This window comes from Sarcophilus harrisii, chromosome 3 (genome assembly GCF_902635505.1).
Source record: "Sarcophilus harrisii chromosome 3, mSarHar1.11, whole genome shotgun sequence".
In the NCBI taxonomy this organism is placed as follows: Eukaryota; Metazoa; Chordata; class Mammalia; order Dasyuromorphia; family Dasyuridae; genus Sarcophilus; species Sarcophilus harrisii.
The window spans coordinates 229,218,737-229,239,338 of record NC_045428.1 but is presented as its reverse complement, the minus strand read 5'-3'; the positions used below and the strand labels follow the sequence as shown (position 1 = coordinate 229,239,338).

The window sequence follows — 20,602 nt, the reverse complement described above, 5'->3', positions numbered from 1 at the left end:
ATTTAGGAAGATGAGTCTTTCAGACCCCAGGCCTGGCACTCTATCCACAGTGCCACAAAGCTGCCTTTGTACCTACTAGGTACTTCCTTTTCAATTTTCTTTTGTGGATCTCTGTCCGATTTCTAACCCTTCGTATGCTCAAAGACCCTCTTCTCTCAATAGTCTCTCTTTCAGTTCATCTAATCCCACGAATTCACTCAATTCTATACAGAAGATTTCCAAATCCATATATGTTACCCTACCTTCTGTTTTGAAGTCCAGTCCTCCATCCCAAACCATCTATTTTTTTTTAAGTAACTGACCTACAAGCATCTTAAACTTATGTTTAAAATAGAATTCATGATCTTTCCCCTTTCAAGTTCATTCTTCCTAACTTTCCCACTTCTGTCACAGGCATTATCCTCTTTCCAGTCACTGAAGGTCATCACCTTCGAGTCATTGACTCTTCATTCTACTTAATTTATACCCAGTTAATTGTTAAGTTTTGCTGGTTCTGCTTTCACAACTTATTTTTTATCTGTCTCCTTTTCTCCCCTAATAAGCCACTCCATTATGAGTTCATTTCTCACCTAGATTATTGCAGTAATCTTCTAATTGATTTTCCTGTCTCAAATCTCTCCCCTTTCCAATCTATTTTTCATTCAGCTACTAAATTTATAGTCCTAAAGCACAAGTTGCTTCCCTTCTCAGAAAGCTCCACTGATTACCTATTACCTCTAGAATCAGACAAATTCATTTGGGATTTAAAGGCCTTTACAATCTGGCTGCATTTGTCTTTCCAGGTTTATTACATGCTATTCCTTTCTATAACCTCTGCCCTTTAGTCAAACTGTGCTTTTTGCTGTTCTGAACACATAACAATCTATCTCTTGTCCCTATGCTTTATACAGGGTGCTTTCCATACCCAGAATGTACCACCTCTTCACTTTTGCCTCTCAGAATCCCTGGCTTACCTCAGAGTTCATCCTAAATGTCATTTCCTCCATGAGACCTTTATCTAGGAGAATGAAGTTTCCTTTAAAAAGGAGAGAGAGGTTTTTATATGAAAACAGAGAAGAAAAAGTATCTGAATAGGAAGAATGGAATCCTAATCTATGTCTAAAGGTAGAATGCTGAAAAAAAAAATATCCCATGAAATAAGAGGGGTACACATACATGGAGCTAGGAAAAGATTTGAGGCTCTTTGCAAAGAGGAGGAAGCTGGACATTCTCATGACGAAAATGCTGTTTAACTTCTAAGAAATAATGGTGGGTCTATATAGGTGCTGTTAAGGGAGAAATCATATAGTAAAAAGAAATGAGTAATGATGGTTGCTAATAAGAGATCCTGAGGTAGTTAAGTGGTGTAGTACATAGAACACTGGGTCTGGAATGAGGATAATCTGAGTTTAAAGTTGGCCTTGGACGACACTCCTAGTGAGGACTAGTCACTTCACCTTTTTTTTTTTTTTTTTTTTTTTTTTTTTTTTACAGTTTTCTTGACTCTAAAATGGGGATGATAACAGCAACTTCTTCACAGAGTTATTGAAAGGATCAAATGAGATAGAATTTGCAAACACTTAGCACAGTGATCAACACATAGGGCTTGGCTAAAATCAGTACAGTTCCATTGGTTATCTACTGAGGAAGCTATTTGAAAAACTGATGACATTTCAGAGGCCTTACTATGGCATGTATCCAAGACATGACAGTAAACTTCCTATGATCTGACAAACTAGAAGATTACTATGTATGCACAAATGAGGCTGCCAAAAGGAATCAAGAAAATACTGCTAAAGATTATGAAATTTTTAGTAAAAAACTGATGAACTCAGGGGCAAAAATGATGTTTTTTTTGTCCTGCTTTCAACCAAAGGCATGAGTTTTAGAGGAGACAGATTTGGGGAAAATGAGCAGATGGCAAAGAAGATGGTATCTATGAACAGGATTTTGCTTTCTAAAACATAATTTGAAATATAATATAGGAATTACAAGTTCCTGGCCAGGGATGGAGAATATCCAGCAAGAATTGATAACAACATATCTGTTTGGAATATTGCAAATCTAATCAAAAGGGCTGTAAACTAAAAGGAGAGGAAGTGTGGCTTTTGCATTTATATATAAGTAGATTTTACAGAGTAATTACAATAAAGGAAGAAAAATAGTACTCATATGCAAGGACCTGTGCAGTTTACAGAATTCAAGAAAGGAGTTAGCAATAAAATCTATGACTTCAGATGTTATATAAGATGTACAAATATGAGTAACAAGGAAAGTAAACTAGAGATCCTAATTTAATGGGATAAAAATAACTCTCTCTTTCTGTATATATATATACACACACAACACACATATATGTATAGATATGTGTTATATATATATGTGCATATACAAACATATGGAGAGATACACACATACACATATATATGTTTGTATATGCACATATATATTTTCTCTTTAGTATTCACAGCCATTTATAATTTAGCTCTATATTACCTTTCCAGTCTCCTTCCATTTTATTCTCCCTGGCATGTACTCTTTGATCTAATGACAATGGCTTTCTTGCTGTTTCACAAACAAAACTACCTCTCTCAGTTCCATGCATTTTCTCTGGTTCTCCCCATCTGTGGAATATCCTATATCCCCTCATAACTTTCTACTGGACAACTTAGCTTTTTTTGGTGGGGGCTGGTAATTGGGGTTAAGTGACTTGCCCAGGATCACCCAGATTGTTAAGTGTCTGAGATCAGATTTTAACTCAGATCCTTCTGACTGCCAACTAGCTGTGCCTCTTGTCTTTTAAATCACAACTAAAATCCCATTTTTATAGCCTTTCCTACCCCCCTCTTAATTCTAGTACCTTCTCTCTGTTGATTCGTTCCTGTTTATTCTGTATATTGCTTGTTTGTACATATTTGTTTGTTTGTTGTCTTTTCCATTTGATTTTGAGCTCCTTAGGGGCACACAGAAGACATTTATTAACTATTTGTTGAGTATAATTGATTGTTCCGTATAAAAATTTTGTGCTATTTTAGAGAAAAGCTGGATATTTAGCACACCAAATTTTAAAGGATTTTAGAGGAAAAAATAGACATATCCCATAGGCTAAAGTTGCATAGAAGTCAGCCCAGAAGGATGGGGAAAATAATAAGGATGAAATTCTGAAGACATAAAGAGAAATATTTATATTTAAAGGGGGAAAAGGTTGTGGCTAAAAAAAGATTGATGAATTCAAAAATAGATTTTTATGAACAGATGTATCAGGAGTAAAGATGAAAGTAAAGCAGATAATGAAGGCTAAATACAGTGGTATAACCATTTAAAAAGAAAGCTGTGATAAGGAAGCTAACTTTAGTCTTAGTAATAAAAGGAACTCATTTCTTGTTTTCTCTGCCAAAGAGGATGATTTTTGACCTTGAAAGGACTAAGTAAAAATGGCTAATACAGAATCGCTACTAATGATAAGGAAAGCAAGAGATCACTCAGCTTTGTTGTTGGCTTCCTGGTATCCAAGGTAGTTTTAAAAAACCAAGGTCTCCCATGGTATCTGGGAATATATCCAGTCGTCCTGATCTATATTGTGACACTGAACCCAGTCTGTGGAGGAGAGAGTGAGACTGGTGACTTTGTACAGCCCTGCCTCAACTTAAATTCAGTTCACTTGCAAGTCAAATCACCTTCCTGATGTCATTTGTCCTCTGCCATCACCTAAAATAGCGAATTGTATATACTATACATCTTGTCAACTTGTAGGTTCTTGCTACATAATTTACAGCCACATGTTTTTAAGGCAGCTCGTTGAAGTTAAGAGTATATTATTTCATTAAATGGAGAAAAAAGGTAACTGGTTAACATGGTAGACCAGACCAAAACTTGATCATATTGTTCTAAGTAACAAAACTAGATAGTTAAAGATCTCAGAAAATAGAGGACAATGCATAGTAAGTCTAAAGTGGAAAAACACAGAAAGAAGGTTAATTTTTATCTGCTCAACCAAAAGATAAGGTTTAAAAATCATGTTTAAGCAAAAGAAGTGAAGATTGTCAAATCCTTAGACATTGAGGAGGAAAGAAATAACCGATCAATGACTATAAAGTGCTTCACAGAGAGCTATACTAAGTAAGAAGAGAAGAAAATTGATTTTGGTGGAGAGTAGGAGGACAACCTTTTGTACAATCTTATTTTGTAGTTTGAAACTCAATATTTAAAACTGAATGCACTGGGCATTTAGAATACTGTAGAAATTGTTTTGTTTTCCCTTATTTTCATAGTTTTTATTGTTTTATCATTTCAGTCATGTCTGACCATTTGCCCATTTGAGGTTTTCTTGGCAAGATACTGAAGTGGTTTGCTATTTCTTTCTCCAGCTCATTTTATAGATGAGGAAATTGAGGCAAATAGGGTGGTATGACTTGCCTGAGATTGTTGTTGTTTGTCCTTCGTTCTCAAAGAGAATCATCACAACAGGGAGGTGATACCATGAAATGTAAGTGAATTGTATTTAAGTGAGGAAGGGCTGTGCAAGGTCACCTGCCTCGGTTTCCCCTTCAGAGCCATCTAGGTCCAGTGACCAGATATAAATCCAGATGTTTGGAGATGGCCCTGGATGCAACGAGAGACCTTGGCCTTCAATAGGTCTCAGTTTGATTGAAATCACATAGCTAGTAAATATCTAAAATAAGATTTGAACTCAGGAAGATCAGTCTTCCTGACTCTAGGTCTGGCACTCTATCCACTGCATCTAGCTGCCCCAAAACATACATGCATGCTACACACACCCATATATGAAAACACATACACATATATACACATAGGTATATGTGTGTTTATATGAACATATATGGATATGTACTTATGCCACTAAATAATATATGCCAATCAGACAGTAGTCCAAAGGGAGTTTTATGGAATAAAGATAGGAATTGAATCTTTGATTTCATTAGCAAAGGAGCTCCTAGATGAGTAAACTCCCTCTTAATGACAAAGGTCAGAGCCTTCTCTGCAGTTTAGAGTTGTCTAGCGCACTATGATTAGAGTTACACAGCCAGGATATTTCAGACTTTAAACCCAGGTTTTTCTGACAAGATGTTAGCTGTTTATTAGTTATATTGTGTTAATTAATAAAGAATTTCCTGCTGAATTCTGTAAAAAGCAACATTATTTCTTTGGGTGGGGGTTTTATATAAGAAAATATTTTATAAGTATTTAAAAAAAAACATTAATTCAAGTTTATGCTTTGGATAAAGACAGACTGAAAATGAGATAGCAAAATTTGCAGAATGGAGTTTCTTTGGGTACAAAACCTGTATCTTTTTATTTCTGGCCTAGAATGACCAGACATACTATTTTGGTTAAGTTCTGCTGAAAAACTGTTTGTTTTTTTGGTAGGAGGAAGCAGGCACTTGTTTTTTGATCCCCTAAAGTATCTTTTAAATGTTACCATGTTCTCTCTTTCCCATTAGGAAAATCTGGCCTTTCCAACCTAGTATAGATTGCCCAGTTTCCTTTGCCCAATGCCCTGGGAGCACTCATTACCTCTAAATTTCAATTATGCTTATTTTAAGATTATTTGGAACCCAATCTAAAGAACTAAAAATACTAAGCTTTTTTTTTTCTTTAAAAAGGGTGTGTTGCTGTGTACTTGTAAAAATGTTGCTATAATTAAATTATTATATGTGTTAATTGTTTTCAAATGTGTACAGCAAAACAAAATCACTGCCATCAATTCTTGTATATTTTCCTGTGAAATGTTAAGGCATTTATTAATATCAGCTAGCATTTATTAAGTCCTTACTGCATACTAAGCATTATGGTAAATACTAGAGATACAAAGTAAGGCAAAGATGTGATTCCTACCTTCCAAGAATTCATATTCTAATGGATGGGAATGAGGGTGTGAGCATATGCAAAAATTAAGCATGTAAGACAGTGTAAATAGAAGATAATTTTAGTTATACATGGAAGAAAGGAGAGTAGAGGAGAGAAGAAACCAAAAAAGAATCAGAAGGTGGAATTTGAGTTGAATCTTGAAGGTAGCCATAGAAGTGTGGAGGCAGAGGTCAGTCAGTCAGTTACCATTTATTAAGCATGTGTATGTATGTACTTTGTGTGTGCAGAGAGAGATGTTTTCACACTTATATGTGTATGTACATATACATACATACTTACATGTGTATGTATATATGTGTGTGTGGTGAATTGGGAGTGAACACAGAGGGAAGGTATTGAAATTAAGGATGACAGCCAGATAAAAAGCAAAGCACAGAGAATGGAGGAACCAGAAGACCAATATCAATGAGTCGTATATTACATGAAGGAGAGTAAAGTATAAGATTATTGGAAAGGTGGGAAAAGACCAGGTATAAAGACTTTTAAAGGCCAAAGATTTATGTTTGATACTTGGAGTAATAGGGAGTCTCTGGTATTTTAAAGTAAAGAATAGGGTGAGAGAGACAATGTTTTGCATTTAGCATTCCCAGTCTCCTCTAATAAAGTATATGTACAATATAGATATAGAAGTGTGTGTGTGTGTGTGTGTGTGTGTGTGTGTGTGTGTGTTTGGGTGCATTGTGGCATTGTGAATTCAGTCACTGAAGCCCTATCCCACGCTTAATGTCCCCTTTTGGGGGTTTTCTTGACAGTGATACTGTCATGGTTAGCCATTTCATTTTCTAGATCATTTTAAAGATGAAAAACCAAAGCAAATATGGTTAAATGACTTGTCCAGGGTTACATGACTAATCTGAGGTCTGATTTGAACTCAGGATTATGAATCTTCATGATTTTGTGTGTGTGTGTGTGTGTGTGTGTGTGTGTGTAGTAAATGAAATATAAACTTAGAAGGGAAGATACTAGCAGTAGATCATCCTCCTACCTTAAGCGAGATTTGAATTAACTCTTAAAGGAAGCCAGGAAGAGCATATAGGCATGGTGGACAGCTGATGGAGCCACAGAGTTGGGAAATGGAGTGCAATGTTCAAGGGAGATCAGGAAGGCTTATAGATTATAGGGTGGATGGAGGGATGTGGAAGGTAGAAAGGGGGTAGATTATGAGGGGCTTTAAATAAGATCCCAGAGGAAATAAGGAAACACTAGAAGTCATTAAGCATGGTCAGATCTATGCTTTAACAAATTTGGACTTGGGGTAAAGAAATTTTTTTTGAAAAAATAGAGGTATTCCTAAGTGGACTGGGGTGCTTCAGGAGGTACTAGATTCTCTTATTGGAAGCTTTCATCTGAAGGCAGGATGATCATTTGTTAGGGATGTTTTAGAGGAGGATTCTTGTGCAGATATTGATTAGACTGGATAGCTTTCCAACTCCATGACTCTGTGAGTCTGTGTTTAAATGAAGTATAGCTAGAAGCAATGGAAATCACAGGTTCCATTTATTTGAAAACATATTTCATCTGTTTATAAGGTTTTTTATTTTTCATATCTTCTTGCTTCTTATTCTAGGTGCCACGTTAGAGGAGATTAATCAGCATTGGGAGTGGTTAGAACAAAACCTGCTGCATACATTGTCTGTATTTGATAATAAAGAAGATATTGCTAGTTTTGTTAAGGGGAAAATAAAGGTAGGTTTTCTTAGCTTTATTTCTAAGGTTAATTATTTCTATTGCTTCCTATTTCCTAACTTGAATGTTACTGTTATATCTCTAAAAAGTATGATTTGAACAAACAATATTCCTAGACAAGCATTTAATATAGAGTTACTGTGCTTCTGACATAATAAATAACTACCATTTTACTTTCTATCCCTTCAAAGATTAATAATCGGTAAGATTGGCTTTAAGTATTGAATGTCTTAATTATGAACTTGACATTATGGTACATAATTTGTCTAATTGACAAGTCCATAATTAACTTATTTCTTATTTATTTGATTTAATGATACTCGTTTGTCTTCTAAAATTCTATAAAATACATATTTGTTTCTAAAAATAAATGAATTAATTTAGTCACATCAATGTGAATTTAACTTGGGGGAGGAGGGGAGTTTCATGATCCTTCTTTACCTCTACTGAAAAAAAATCTTAGGCTGTTAGGGTTAGAAAGGACCCTACAGGACATCTTCTCTACTCTCTCCTCCTGTAAGAATCCTTTTTACAAATCTTGATAAGTGATTACTCAATGTCTTAAACATTTCCAGTGATGGAATTGTGGGCGTCTTAGTTATTTTGACAGTCTAAGTTTTAGAATCACTGCATTAAAGACTTTGGGGAAAAGAAAAACATTGAATTTTTCTAGTACCATCCTATCCCATTAAGCATTTACATGCATCAATCTATAATTCTGCCTTGTTTACTTGTAAGTGAAGTACCTGACCTCGATTTTTTTTTCTTTGATAGAACAATTACTTCTCAGCCTTGGTTTTGCAGCACCCTCCAGAAAGCTCTAGTTTCCTCAAAATTTGTTGTGAATACTCAAGTTTTCAAGAAAATAATTGCTTTTATTCGTACAAGCTTAATATATTCCATGTAACATTTAATGTGTCAGAAGTGTGATTGAGTTAGGTGATACATTACTTCCCTTCAGTGGTTTCAAAATATATTCTGTCCAGAAAATTTGGCAGTCTTTGTCATAATCTAAATCAGAGTTCTTAAGGTCTAAGAAGAGATTTTAGGGAATTTATGAAGTGTTGGGGGTATGAGGTGGGAATCACATCTCCATTGTGATTAACTTCTAACTGCAATTTGGCATTTCCATGTCCATAGGCATAATCAGACTGCCAAAGGTTAAGAACCAACCAGGTTTAGACAGAATGACAACTCGGACATTATGACTACCATAGAGGTGATAACAAAGCAATGTGGTACAGTGGAAGGAGTGTTAATTTTGGAACCAGAGAACCTGGCTGTGACTTCGGGCAAGCCACTTAAACAGTCTCTGGGAAAATCTCCTCTGTAAAGTATGGTACTGGGTTAAATGATTGCTAAAGTCCTCTTTAGCTCTAAATCTATAATTTTGTAACCCATTCTATTCAGGGATATTTTTGTTAGCTGGGATAGGTCTAGCTAAAGTACCAAGGACCTAGAGTAGGGCTGGCAATAGAGACTAGCTGTAGATGCTAGTACCATTGGCTCCTCAACCTTGATTTGACTTATGTTACCATTTTCTCCCACTGTGCCCTTGTATTTCCATCTTCTTTCTGAATATCAAATGGCACCTCTTTAAGCTCCATTTTTAGAAATACATTCTTTTTTAGATTTTTTTAATGTTTGGGTAAGTCATTTCCTTAAGGGAATAAGCATTTATATATTACCTACTATGTACCACACACTGTGCTAAGTGCTTTACAAATATTCTCTCATCTGATCCTTTCTAACAATCCTGACAGGTAGATGGTATAATTCCCCCCATTTTACAGTTGAGGAAATCAGGGCTGATTTGAACTCAGACCTTTCCAGCTTTATCCATTGCACCACCTAGCGACCGTTGTTATATTTTTTTAGCCTTTGTGGCCTACTCTTAGATGAAAGAAAGATGAAATTGTTCACAATCAGAACAATCTTGGAAAGACTTTGAAATGAAAAACCTTTTTCGATAAAGGCTCTGCTGATTGTATAGTTTTATAAGCCAGCAGTTAGAAAGTGAAAGACCCAATCTAAAGCTGCTGGCTACAATTGCTGAACTGTAGCTTATGGGGGGAAAAAAAAACAGTAATGTTTGTTTTCCTATTACTTCTCCTGCCAGAAGTCCTAGGGAATGAAGTATTTCCTATTCACACCCCAAACTTCCAACTGCCTAACAAAGCTTTGGAAAAAAAAATAAACTCCCTTCCTAAGAAGATTCCTGGGTCCCAACTATTTAAGCTCCAAACTTGGAGTTCAAACACTGTCAGCTTCTCCATCACTGCCTGACCTTCTCTATATCATGTAGCTAGTTTCCCCATTTGTAGAATAGGGAAAATACTTGTGCTATCTACCTTCTGAGTGGTTGTGGGGATCCACTAAGATACTCGCTACAAAGTACTCTGCAAAACTCTATAAAGGTGAGTTGTTAAACTTGTGGTTCTGTGGGATTCCTTTCACTACTTTATCATTTCTACAGATGCCACTGTAACTCATTGGGTTATCGTAACCATTCTGTCTTGTTAATTTCTAAGATAGCTACATATTAACTTCATGTGATTGTAAAAATAATAATAGATAAAATTTCTGTTGCACTTTAAAATTTGCAAAGTACTTTATAAGTTTTATCTCATCTGATCCTCACAAAAATTATTTTTGTCCCCATTTTTACAAATAAGGTGCTATTGTTTTTTCTCCATTTTTACAGATAAGAAAGATGAAGCTAAAAGAAATTGAGTGATTTGTTTCAAATCAGACAAGATAGGGTTCAAATTTGGATCTTTCAAAATCCAATGCAGGCATTCCATCCTGAAGTTTAATTAATAACAAAAAAGATGTAGAATAGAAAAAATATTATGGGAAACCACAAATTTCTATTATGTTCAGTTGTTTTAAGCATATCATGAATTTAACATGATATTTTTAAATCAGTCCTGCGTAGTGGCTCTTCTGAGCTTTCTCTGGGCTCTTTAGTGCATTTATGAAAGATTCTTTACTAACACTCTTTTTTCTATCTTTTCTTCTTTTTGGGGACAATATTATCTCTAAGATCTTTCTTAAAGATGCATTTTTAAACTCTTTAAACAAAAACTTAAGTTTTTGTTTGTTTTTATAAATAAAGAGATTTTTGTTCAAGTCTTTTCAGTGAGGGGTATACCTTTAATTCCAAAAAAAGTTTTATTTGTTTTTTCCAAACTAAGTTTTGTGGTGTACTGGAAAGAATACTGGACTGGCAAGCAAGAGTTCTATGTTCACGTTCCTATGCTGTCACAAATTGTGTCTGTCTTTTCCTGATTTTATAATCTTGAGCAACTGAATTTCTCTCTTTGGGCCTGTTTTCTCATCTATATTCATGGTATTGTTAGTTTGAATTCTAAGCTCTGAAGTAAAAATTTAAGGAAGGCCTGGCTGTGGGTGTAAAATAGAAGGGGAAACAGGGCACTCCCCTTTGCTTCCTCCCTGTGATCTAGGTGTTTCCGGGATGGTATTTATGCTTATTCTTGGGAGTCTTTAAACAAATTAAGGATCTTTTTTTTTTTTTGCCTAATTGAATAGTGGGAATAAAGTTTTATCAGATGTTATAAAATCTTGAGAACTTGTTACTATATATTAACATTTTAAAACCTTTCATATAAGGCATTTAAGGAATTATACTTAAAACATGAGTATTATTTGTCTTTTTTGTCTCTGGATTATTTTAATTAGCTTCCAACAACCCAACCTACCTTCCATTTCCTTTCTTAATTAGAAAAGAATCTTTTTGTTCCCAACAGGCCTTGATTGCAGAAGAAACTAGCAGTAAATTAGCAGAACAAGAGGAAGAGCCAGAGAAGTTTCGAGAGGCATTGGTGAAATTTGAAGCTAGATTTAATTTTCCTGAAGCTGAGAAGTTGATAACGTATTATTCTTGCTGTTGTTGGAAAGGCCGGGTCCCTCGTCAGGGTTGGCTGTATCTGAGCATTAACCACCTGTGTTTTTACTCTTTCTTCCTGGGCAAGGAACGTAAGTAAAGAATCATAAATCATAAGTGATCATAAATCATGTCAACCAGTATTACTTGAATGTCCACTCTGAGAAAGGCATTGTATGATGGTGTATGCAATGATGAATAAATCATCTGATCCCCTGCCTTCTAGAAGCTTATACTCTAGTTGGAGGACTTAGACTTAGAAATTTATTTAAATCTTGTACTGTTATTTAATAGTTCAAATCAATAACAGGAGAGGTGTCAGGAGACAGTATGAGATTAATTGCTAAATGAATTATACAGATACTTATTTACTTATATTAATTTAGGTCTTGATTCTAGGTAGTTATTTTTGCTTCGCTAAAAAATCATTTCTCCGACAGCAAGCTTGGTTATAGATATGCAAGTTATTTTCACTACAATATTGCTTGTAAAAAATAATACAGAAATTGATTTTAGAATAAACAAAATGAATTCTGCTTATCCAGTACTCTTTACTCATTAACACCAGAGAACTATTTGTAAACTTCCAAATATTGAATTCTAATCCTGTTCTATGAAAGAATTATTGAATTGAGTTTTCCTTCAGAAAAGGAATTATTCTTCCTGGTCTTTTTAGATTCTACAAAACATAAAGCTTTTGCCATAGGGGATTGATGACAGTTGTATATTTCATTTCCTGTCATTCCCCTTTGAAGGTTCTTCTGTGGCCACTATATACTTTCAGATGGTCAGATTCAAGAGGTAATAATTATGCTAATGGAACTCCAAGTTTGTTGAAATAATTAAATTTTCAATGTTGATCTATTTTGAGGAAAGACAGATTAGTGTGTATGTGGGGAGAGGGTTAGGGAAAAAAGATCATTTATAAATAAACAATGCTTTTCAGAGATCTCCATGAGTCAGTTGTTAATTTCCTCACCTTTGCTCCCCCCCCCACCCCATTTTACCAACCTCAATTCTTGTTCTTCCCTATTTGTGCCTAGACAAGCTAATTTACTTTTATCTTTTTTTTTTAGTTTCATCTTCATTCCACTACATTGGTTTAAAATGTTCTGTGAAATTTGAAAACTGCTAATTGATGATTAATTATTGATTGAGAATTGTATCTAAACAGAATCAGTATTTCTAAATCAAATTCAGACATGATGTATATGACTTGTTAGTTAGATTCAAATTAGCTCCTGTTAGTAAAATTTGAAGTTTAACTTCCCTATTCTTATGGGCTGAAGTTCATCATAGAAAATCTAATCCATGAACTTTGCTTGACCGTGGGACTTTCCAGAGGTTTTATTTGTCCAGTTGTCCAGGGTTATGAAAATCTCCTTCTTTTGAGTCAGATCAATTATAGCCCATTCTCTGCCTCTATTCTGCTTTGTAATAAGTATTTTGCTATATGAGATTTGTATTACTTTGCTTTTCAGTACTACAATAGAGGTGCTCTATCCGATGTATTTTTAATTGTTGAGGAGCCTTAGATCCTATTTACTGGCAATTTCTAGTTTTACTAATAAGCTGATCATGTTTGGAACTTTGTGCCTCAATTTCTCTGTCACAGAATTTTTTTTTATTGCAACAATTATCACCCCTCTGCCAGTCCATAATCCTGCTTTTTCCTTTTAAGCCTTTCTCAGAAGTTTCCTTTAAAAAGATTTCTCTAATATTTCTCTCAATAGCTATCAGAGAGCTTAAAGACCACCTAGTTCAATTCCTTAATTTTAGAGATTAAAAAAACTATGGCCCAGAACGTGACTTGCTTACAGCCAGGATCAGAAAATGAGTCTTTTGACTATAAGCCTACTATTTCCCCCCACTACATATGGTATTGCCTTACTTCATAGTGTTTACTTCCTTGTTTTGTCAGAATCTCCTTTTGTTTATTGTTTAGTTTTGCATGTGTGTGTATGTGTGATATCATTCTGTAATTGCTGACATGTTGTTTTTCTCAGTGTTCCTAAGTAATATCATGTATAAACTAACTGGATTATAAGGATGAAATGAGATGATTCATGCAGACCATAAATTCTGGCTGTCATCTTCATCCCAAGTTCTTTGAGGGCCCAGGCTGGATATTTTTTTAACCCTTTTTGTAGCCACCTGCCCCATTTATCACAATGCCTTACACAGAGTTGTTTGGTTTACTTTAATTGACCTTAATTAATCAATTTTAGTGGAATTTGTTCAATAATGTTTGCATTTTGCAAAAGATTTCATTTTCTTTAATTGTAGAATAAGTCATGTAATAAGAAATACATATACACACATCTATCTTCATTGTTGTATATATGTAAAGACAAGGTTATCTAGTCTTCTTCCTAGAATGTAACATATTATTGTTATGCTATTGACCGTGAAGAAATGAATATATGAAGTAGTTTGGCTTTGTAAATGAAAATAGTTTTGCATGCCATAGAGGATATTAAAACAAATGATGTTTTAATCATGTTTTTAATTAACAATAATTAAATGTTAGTTAAACAATAATTTAATGTTAGTGATGGAGGCACAAGACCTGAATTTGAATCCTGGCTCTTCTTCTTACCAATATGACCTTGGACAAAACACATAATCTCCGTGGGCTTCAATTTACCTCATTTGTAAAATGAGGACTAAATAGCCTCTAGGGTTCCTTCCAGTCTAAATTTATAATCCTGAGTTACTTGACACTATCTGAGGAAGTTGAATCCTCTGAAATTGTATGTTAATGAACAAGTTAGGCAGTTATGAAAACTTTCTTACTCTTGTATTGAAGCATGATTAGGTGTGTGCTCATCCTAAATTAAGGCTTAATTTTAATGAGGATATGGTAGGAATTAAAATCCATTAGATCTTAAATTTTGATTTTATTTAGACTTTTATTGAGGAATAAGTAAAAAATAATATGAATACTAATTACTTATGTAGTATTTAAAGCTTATATTGCTCCTTAAAAATACCTTTCTAAAAAAAAAAAAATGCCTTTCTAGTCTCATTTGATGCTAAAACCCTGTGAAGAAAGTAGAACATATTGCAATCAAGTAGCTAGGTGTTTTTGATACAGTATATAAGAGTACTGGACTTAGAGTCAACAAGAGCAGTTCAAATCCTGTCGCAGATACTTTCTAGTTGTATGTGTTCCTAGGCAAATCTTTAAATTTCTCTCAGCTTGCAAAAAGAGTATATAATACTCTTGAACTGTGAAGTCCCTGCTTCACAGGGTTGTTGTGATGATCAAACTAGATAACCTATATATATAGTGATTTACAAACCTTAAAGCACAATATAAATGCTATATATATATATATATATATATATATATATTAGCTATTATCATTAGTATTGTTTTACAGATGAAGAAACTGGCTTGGTTGAAGTTGTTTTTTTTTTTCCAAGATTCTAGAGCTTTTTAAGTGGTTGAACTGTAACAACTCAAACATAGGATAGCTTACTCTTAATCCATTACTGTATGGTGCCCAATGGATAGATAGATGATGGATGCATATTATACTGTAAATTTGTTATATAATTTAAAAATTAGAGAACCAGCTGCCTGATTCTATTTAAATGGTATAATTCCATTTAAGCAGTAACTGGTCCTGATTCTTATATCCTGTTGTTCCAGAAATGATCTGACCTGATTAGTTTCAGCAAAAGGAAGGAGCCTGGTAGATGACTCGAGTGTTTTTAATTTATCTGTATTTTTATATTCTTGTTTATACCGAGTTTGCCTTCCTTTTCCTGTTCCTTTCCTAAATTGTTAGTCTTGAAATTAACAGGTATCCACTACTTTATAAATGCACCACATCTTATTTAATCTCTGATGTTCAGAGAAAGTTCAGTTTTTTTTCAGTCATGGCCAACTTCATGATCCCATTTGGGATTTTCTTGGCAGTGATTCTGGAGTGATTAGTTATTTACTTCTCTACCTCATTTTACAGATGAGGAAACTGAGGCAAACAGGGTTATGTGATTTTACCAGGGTCACATAGTTGGTAAGTATCTGAGGCCAGATTTAAACTCAGAAAGAGGACCCAGGTGCTGTATACAATTTACCATCTAGCTACCTACATGTACGTTCATGTGTGTGTGTATGTATGTATGTAGAATTACATTATCTCTCTCTATATCTATCTATATGTATAGATAGATAGATATAGATATAGTTATATATAGATATATGTACATACATATATAAATTTATATATATTATTAAATCTATATCAATATCTTTATATCAATATCTCTGTATAGATGGTATAGGCAGAAATCTTGATAATCTGAATTTGAGATCATTCTCTGGATCTGAGTTGACATTGAACACTGGGCAAGCCATTCATTACTTTGGGTTTTAGTTTTTTGATCTCTAAAATGAGAGGATTAGACTAGAGGAAATGAAAGTCCTTGCTAGTTCCTAATATTCTATGAGGTTTATTTTGTTGTTTCTGTTTTAAACTCTTAAGGGCCTGAAAACAGGTGTACTTGTTATTAGAAATAATAGAAATAAAATAACTCATTTAATCAACTATTTTGTTTTCAAAATGCCAACAGCTATTAATCAGAAATACCCTGTCTTGTTCCCATGATGTTACAAGATTTGAGGAACTGAGCATATTCGCATTATTGCTAAAAAAATACTAAAATAATAATAATAATAATAAAGTTATTGCTAAAAACTGCTCAGTTTTCTTTCATTTTTATTTAAATTAATGCTGTGTTTTATGGTTTTTAGGGTGTTTTCCTCACAATAACTTGTTAGCTAATTATAGATAAAGATTTGTGTAACTATAGTCCCAGAAATTTAAATAACTTGCTCAGGGTTACACAGCTAAGGTATCATTTGACCTAGTTCTCCTACCCAGATTTTTTGACTTGAAGTTCAGCCTGATTTGCACTCTGTCTTATATAGGGTATAAACTTTCTATAACAGTCATTGATTGATAGGTTTTTTGTTTGTTTGTTTGTTTTGCTGGCAGCAGGGTATAGTGAAAAGCTGGTATTGAAGTCAGAGAGCCTGGTTTCAAATCTTGACTCTGCCACTGACTTCTTGTGTGGCTGTAATCACTTCACTTTTCTGCATCTCACTTTCTTTCTGTATAAAATGATGGAGATAGAAGCCTCTCTTTCCCTGGTCTCTTCCAGCTCTGATTCTCTAATATACAATCACTTGTTTTTTCTTCAGCATTATCTGGCAGGCCTACAAGAGAATATGTAATTTGTATCCATAAAAGATGGTACAAACAGTAGGTTTTTTCTTTTAATAAAAGAGCTGTATAAAAACTATTTGTACTCAGATTTGTAAATCTCTAACACTGTTCTTTGACACAACCTAAATGTTAGGTCTATTTTGAGAAACTTTGCCAATGAATAATCTTTTAATTTAAAACAATCTCTTTTCATAGGTTTTTTTTTTAATGTTAGATGAATATTGCCCTTGAATACATAATCTTGCATTTGGTGGTTTAAAAAATTATTGACTGACTATTCTTGTGGTTCTAAATATTCAAGAACTTTGCACAGGATGATTGTTAACAGTATGCTTCAGAATGATCTTCTTTATGCTTACATTTATTAACCACTGTACTGGATGACTCTTGTGATTTTAGAAAATGGTGGCAAAGAAAAAACTGGTGTATGTACTGTTTCTTGTATAATCCACTCTCATCTCTATTCTTTAAACTGGCTTTTCCTTATACTTTGAATATTCTCTCCTTTCCAAACTTGGACTCTGAAAATTCCAGACTTTTAAGACTCATTTCAAAGAAAAGAAGAAAAAAAATTAATTAAAAAATAATTTATGTAATCTCTATTCCAGAAGGACTTTTCTGTTCTCCAGTCTGTCCCCACCCCACACCCAGCTGTTGCTGCATTTCCTATAAGGTTATTTCCCTCTCCTTTTTATTTATCTTGTACATTCTAGCCCCAATTAAACTGCAAGTTTCTTGAAAGCAAGAATTACTTTTGCTTTTTCTTTGTCTCCCTAGTGTCTGGCATATTGTTTGGCACATAGTAAATGCTTAATAAATGCTATTGATTAATTGAAAATAATTTTCATCTTGATATTTAACTTCTGACCAGTTTTGTTCTTTAAATCAAACACCAAAAAACAAATCTAAAATACTGCATTTTTAAAGAACAAAAAAGTGGGATTGCTGTTTTATAACATATGTAGATTTGACTTGTAAAGGAAAATTTGAGGATAAAGATGCCCATTTTACTCTGTTCTATTGCAGTCAAACTCATCATTCCCTGGGTTGATGTTCAGAAGCTAGAAAGAACATGCAATGTCTTCATGACGGACACCATCCGTATTACCACACAGAACAAAGAACGAGATTTTTCCATGTTTCTTAACCTTGATGAGGTATTTAAGATAATGGAGCAACTGGCAGATATGACACTCCGAAGGCTCCTAGATAATGAGATCTTTGAACTGGATCCAGATTTACAGGAGCCTACTCAGATTACCAAGAGGTAAAGGCTTAAATTGCTCTCTGAGAGGGGGACGCATTTAAATCTGTGTCTTATTTTCATTAATTATGCCAAGTCTTAATAATGTAGGCTTGGGGATTATATCTTGTTTGCACAACTTAAATGTTTCTACACTTGCAGTTCACACAACTCTATTCTTAGAAATTACTAATTTCAGGTATGCATTGGATTTTTGTACTCCATGTTGTTTCCCTTATGTTTTCATTTTTTTAAAAAAAGGGTTGCCATAAAATACAGTTTGGGTGGCCTAAAAGCTCTCTCTTCTCTCAGGGAAGTTGGAAGTGGTTCAAAAAAATCTGTACTTTCAGAATTATTTTGTAGAAAAGATTTTGCTTGGGCTGGTATCACTTCATTTTTGCTCCAGATTGGCCTTTCTCACAAAATTGAAACTCACCCTTAATAAAAATTAGCATTCTTCATTTGTGTTCTAAGTACATATAGATCCAAGGCATAATAATAAGGATAATAACAAATCAAATGAGCTTGTTCCTTTAAGGAAACCAAGTTCAAATTTCTGACCTGAAGTTCAAACCAAGGTTTGAACTTGACTATGGTTTATTACAGACAGCTGGATAGCTGCAAGGCTATTTCTTGAACATAATTTGAAAAACTATTTAATCTGCTGTGTTGGCTATGCTTTTTTAAAAGTTACACAATTAACCACAGTTTGAATAATAGTAGTTTGGGGAAGTTCCTTGTTTTAATTTCCTCTTTTTAAAACTTAAATGATTTTTTTCTTGAAAATAAGGAGGTTCTAGAATCTTCGGGTTTAGAGTTCACATGCAGAGAGTATTTGGTACTTCCATAATAGTGTCTCTGATTTTGAAATAAAGTACTTTTAAGCTTCCTGTTGATGATGAATGACATCAATTGTGAGTCTATAGCTGAAAAGAACTATAGCAAGACCAGGAAATATTAATACAGGCATACCTTGGAGTTATTGTAGGTTCACTTTGAGACTGCCAAAATAAAATTAATATCACAAAATGAGTCACATGAATTTTTGGTTTTTTTTTAGTGCATATAAAAGTTATGTTTATGTCTGTTAAATATTCAATAGTATTATGTCTAAAAAAGCAATGTACATATCTTAATTTTAAAATATTTTATTGCTAAAAATTGTTAACCGTTATTTGAGTAACTCTAGTAAGTCCCTATTTTTGCTGGTAGAGGGTCTTGACTTGAGATTGATGGCAGCTGACTTGTCAGATTGCTGAAGATTATGGTAGCTATGGCAATTTCTTAAAATAAAACAGTGATAAAGTTTGAGCATTTATTGACTCTTGTTTTGAATTGAACATTTACAGGCCATTGTAGAGTTATTGATTAGTCTAATTTCAATATTGCTGTGTTAAAATAGGGAGACCTAGTCAGTGGAATAATCAGAACACATTCAATATTTATCTATTAAGTTCGCCATTTTAAGTAAGCATGGTTCATGATATCCCCCAAATGATTACAAAGATCACAGATCATCATAATGGTAATAATAAAAATGAAATAATTTGAAATATTATGAGAATTCCCAAAATGTGACAGAGAGACACAATTTGAGCAGATGCTTTTGGGGAAATGGTGCCAAAAGACTTGCTTGAAGCAGGATGCCACAAACTTTTAATTTGTTTTTTAAAAACAGCACTATTTGTGAAGTACAGTAAAACAAAAGCAAAATAAAACAAGGCATGTCTGTAATCCTGTGGATATCATATCATCTCTCTTCTTTTACCATTGCCCTGTGAGACAGGAAAAGCCAATTATGCTCAAAACAAGATAAGAGAAATAAGACAAAGAGTTATGACCTGGCTCCAACAATTCATTTAATTAGTACTAGAAATGGGATAAGAATTCAGGAACTTTGACAACCAGCCCACTGTTCTTTCTACTTACTCATCAGGCCTAGGTTTTCCTTTTTATCCTCATTTTAAAGGGAACTTGCCTAGGGTACTATATAGTGTCTAAGACCAAATTTGAATTTATATCTTCCTGACTCTAGGCCCAGAGGTTTAGCTATTAAATCACATAGCTGCCCTATTTAAAAGTTTGCCAGAGGATTATTTGGGGATTTCTGTTAAGATAAACTTTAGTTTCCATCTTTAGCAGCAGAAAGGAGTACAACACCTCACAGATCCAAAACTCAATAGACATCTTCAATATAGCTAAGAACCAAGAGGTACATAGAGAAGACCTCCAAACAGCCAAAAGACATATCACTGGTTTGCAAAGACATTGCTTTGTAACCAAGAATATCCTTTTTATACTTGATAAAATAATGCAACAGCTTACATTTATGTAGTAATTGAACTTTATGGTCAAATCTTATAAGAAATGGAAAAAACCACAAATTACTTCTTTAACATTTTCTAATATTCAGTGACTAGTCAGTAAATCAGCAAGGATTTTTCAAGTGCTTGCTAAAGTTCCAGGCTCTCCACATATATCAAGAAAGGCACAAATAGTCCTTGCTTTCAAAGAAGTCAGTCTGATGGGGGAGACAGTATGCAAATAGCTATATGCAAATGGACATATTGGAGATAATCTCAATTTTAAATGCTTTGAATCAGAGTCTTAGAGTTGTAGGGAACTTTTTGCTGGTTTTATTTTTGGATAGAAATAGGA

The 20,602-nt window shown here is 33.9% G+C and overlaps 1 protein-coding gene across 5 annotated transcripts in view; it reads left to right on the top strand.

Annotated features, from left to right (window-relative positions):
- Nucleotides 1-20,602, top strand: part of TBC1D8 (TBC1 domain family member 8) — a 123,533-nt gene that overhangs the window by 62,654 nt on the left and 40,277 nt on the right. For 4 of the 5 annotated variants that reach the window (XM_003765662.4, XM_031959153.1, XM_023500430.2 and 1 more), the window contains exons 3-5: nucleotides 7,436-7,554; nucleotides 11,325-11,553; nucleotides 17,728-17,968. In XM_003765662.4, the coding sequence (XP_003765710.1) occupies nucleotides 7,436-7,554; nucleotides 11,325-11,553; nucleotides 17,728-17,968 (589 nt within the window). Of the gene's footprint in view, nucleotides 1-7,435; nucleotides 7,555-11,324; nucleotides 11,554-16,200; nucleotides 17,375-17,727; nucleotides 17,969-20,602 lie in introns of those variants that run through there. The other variant, XM_031959154.1, reaches the window with a different exon arrangement.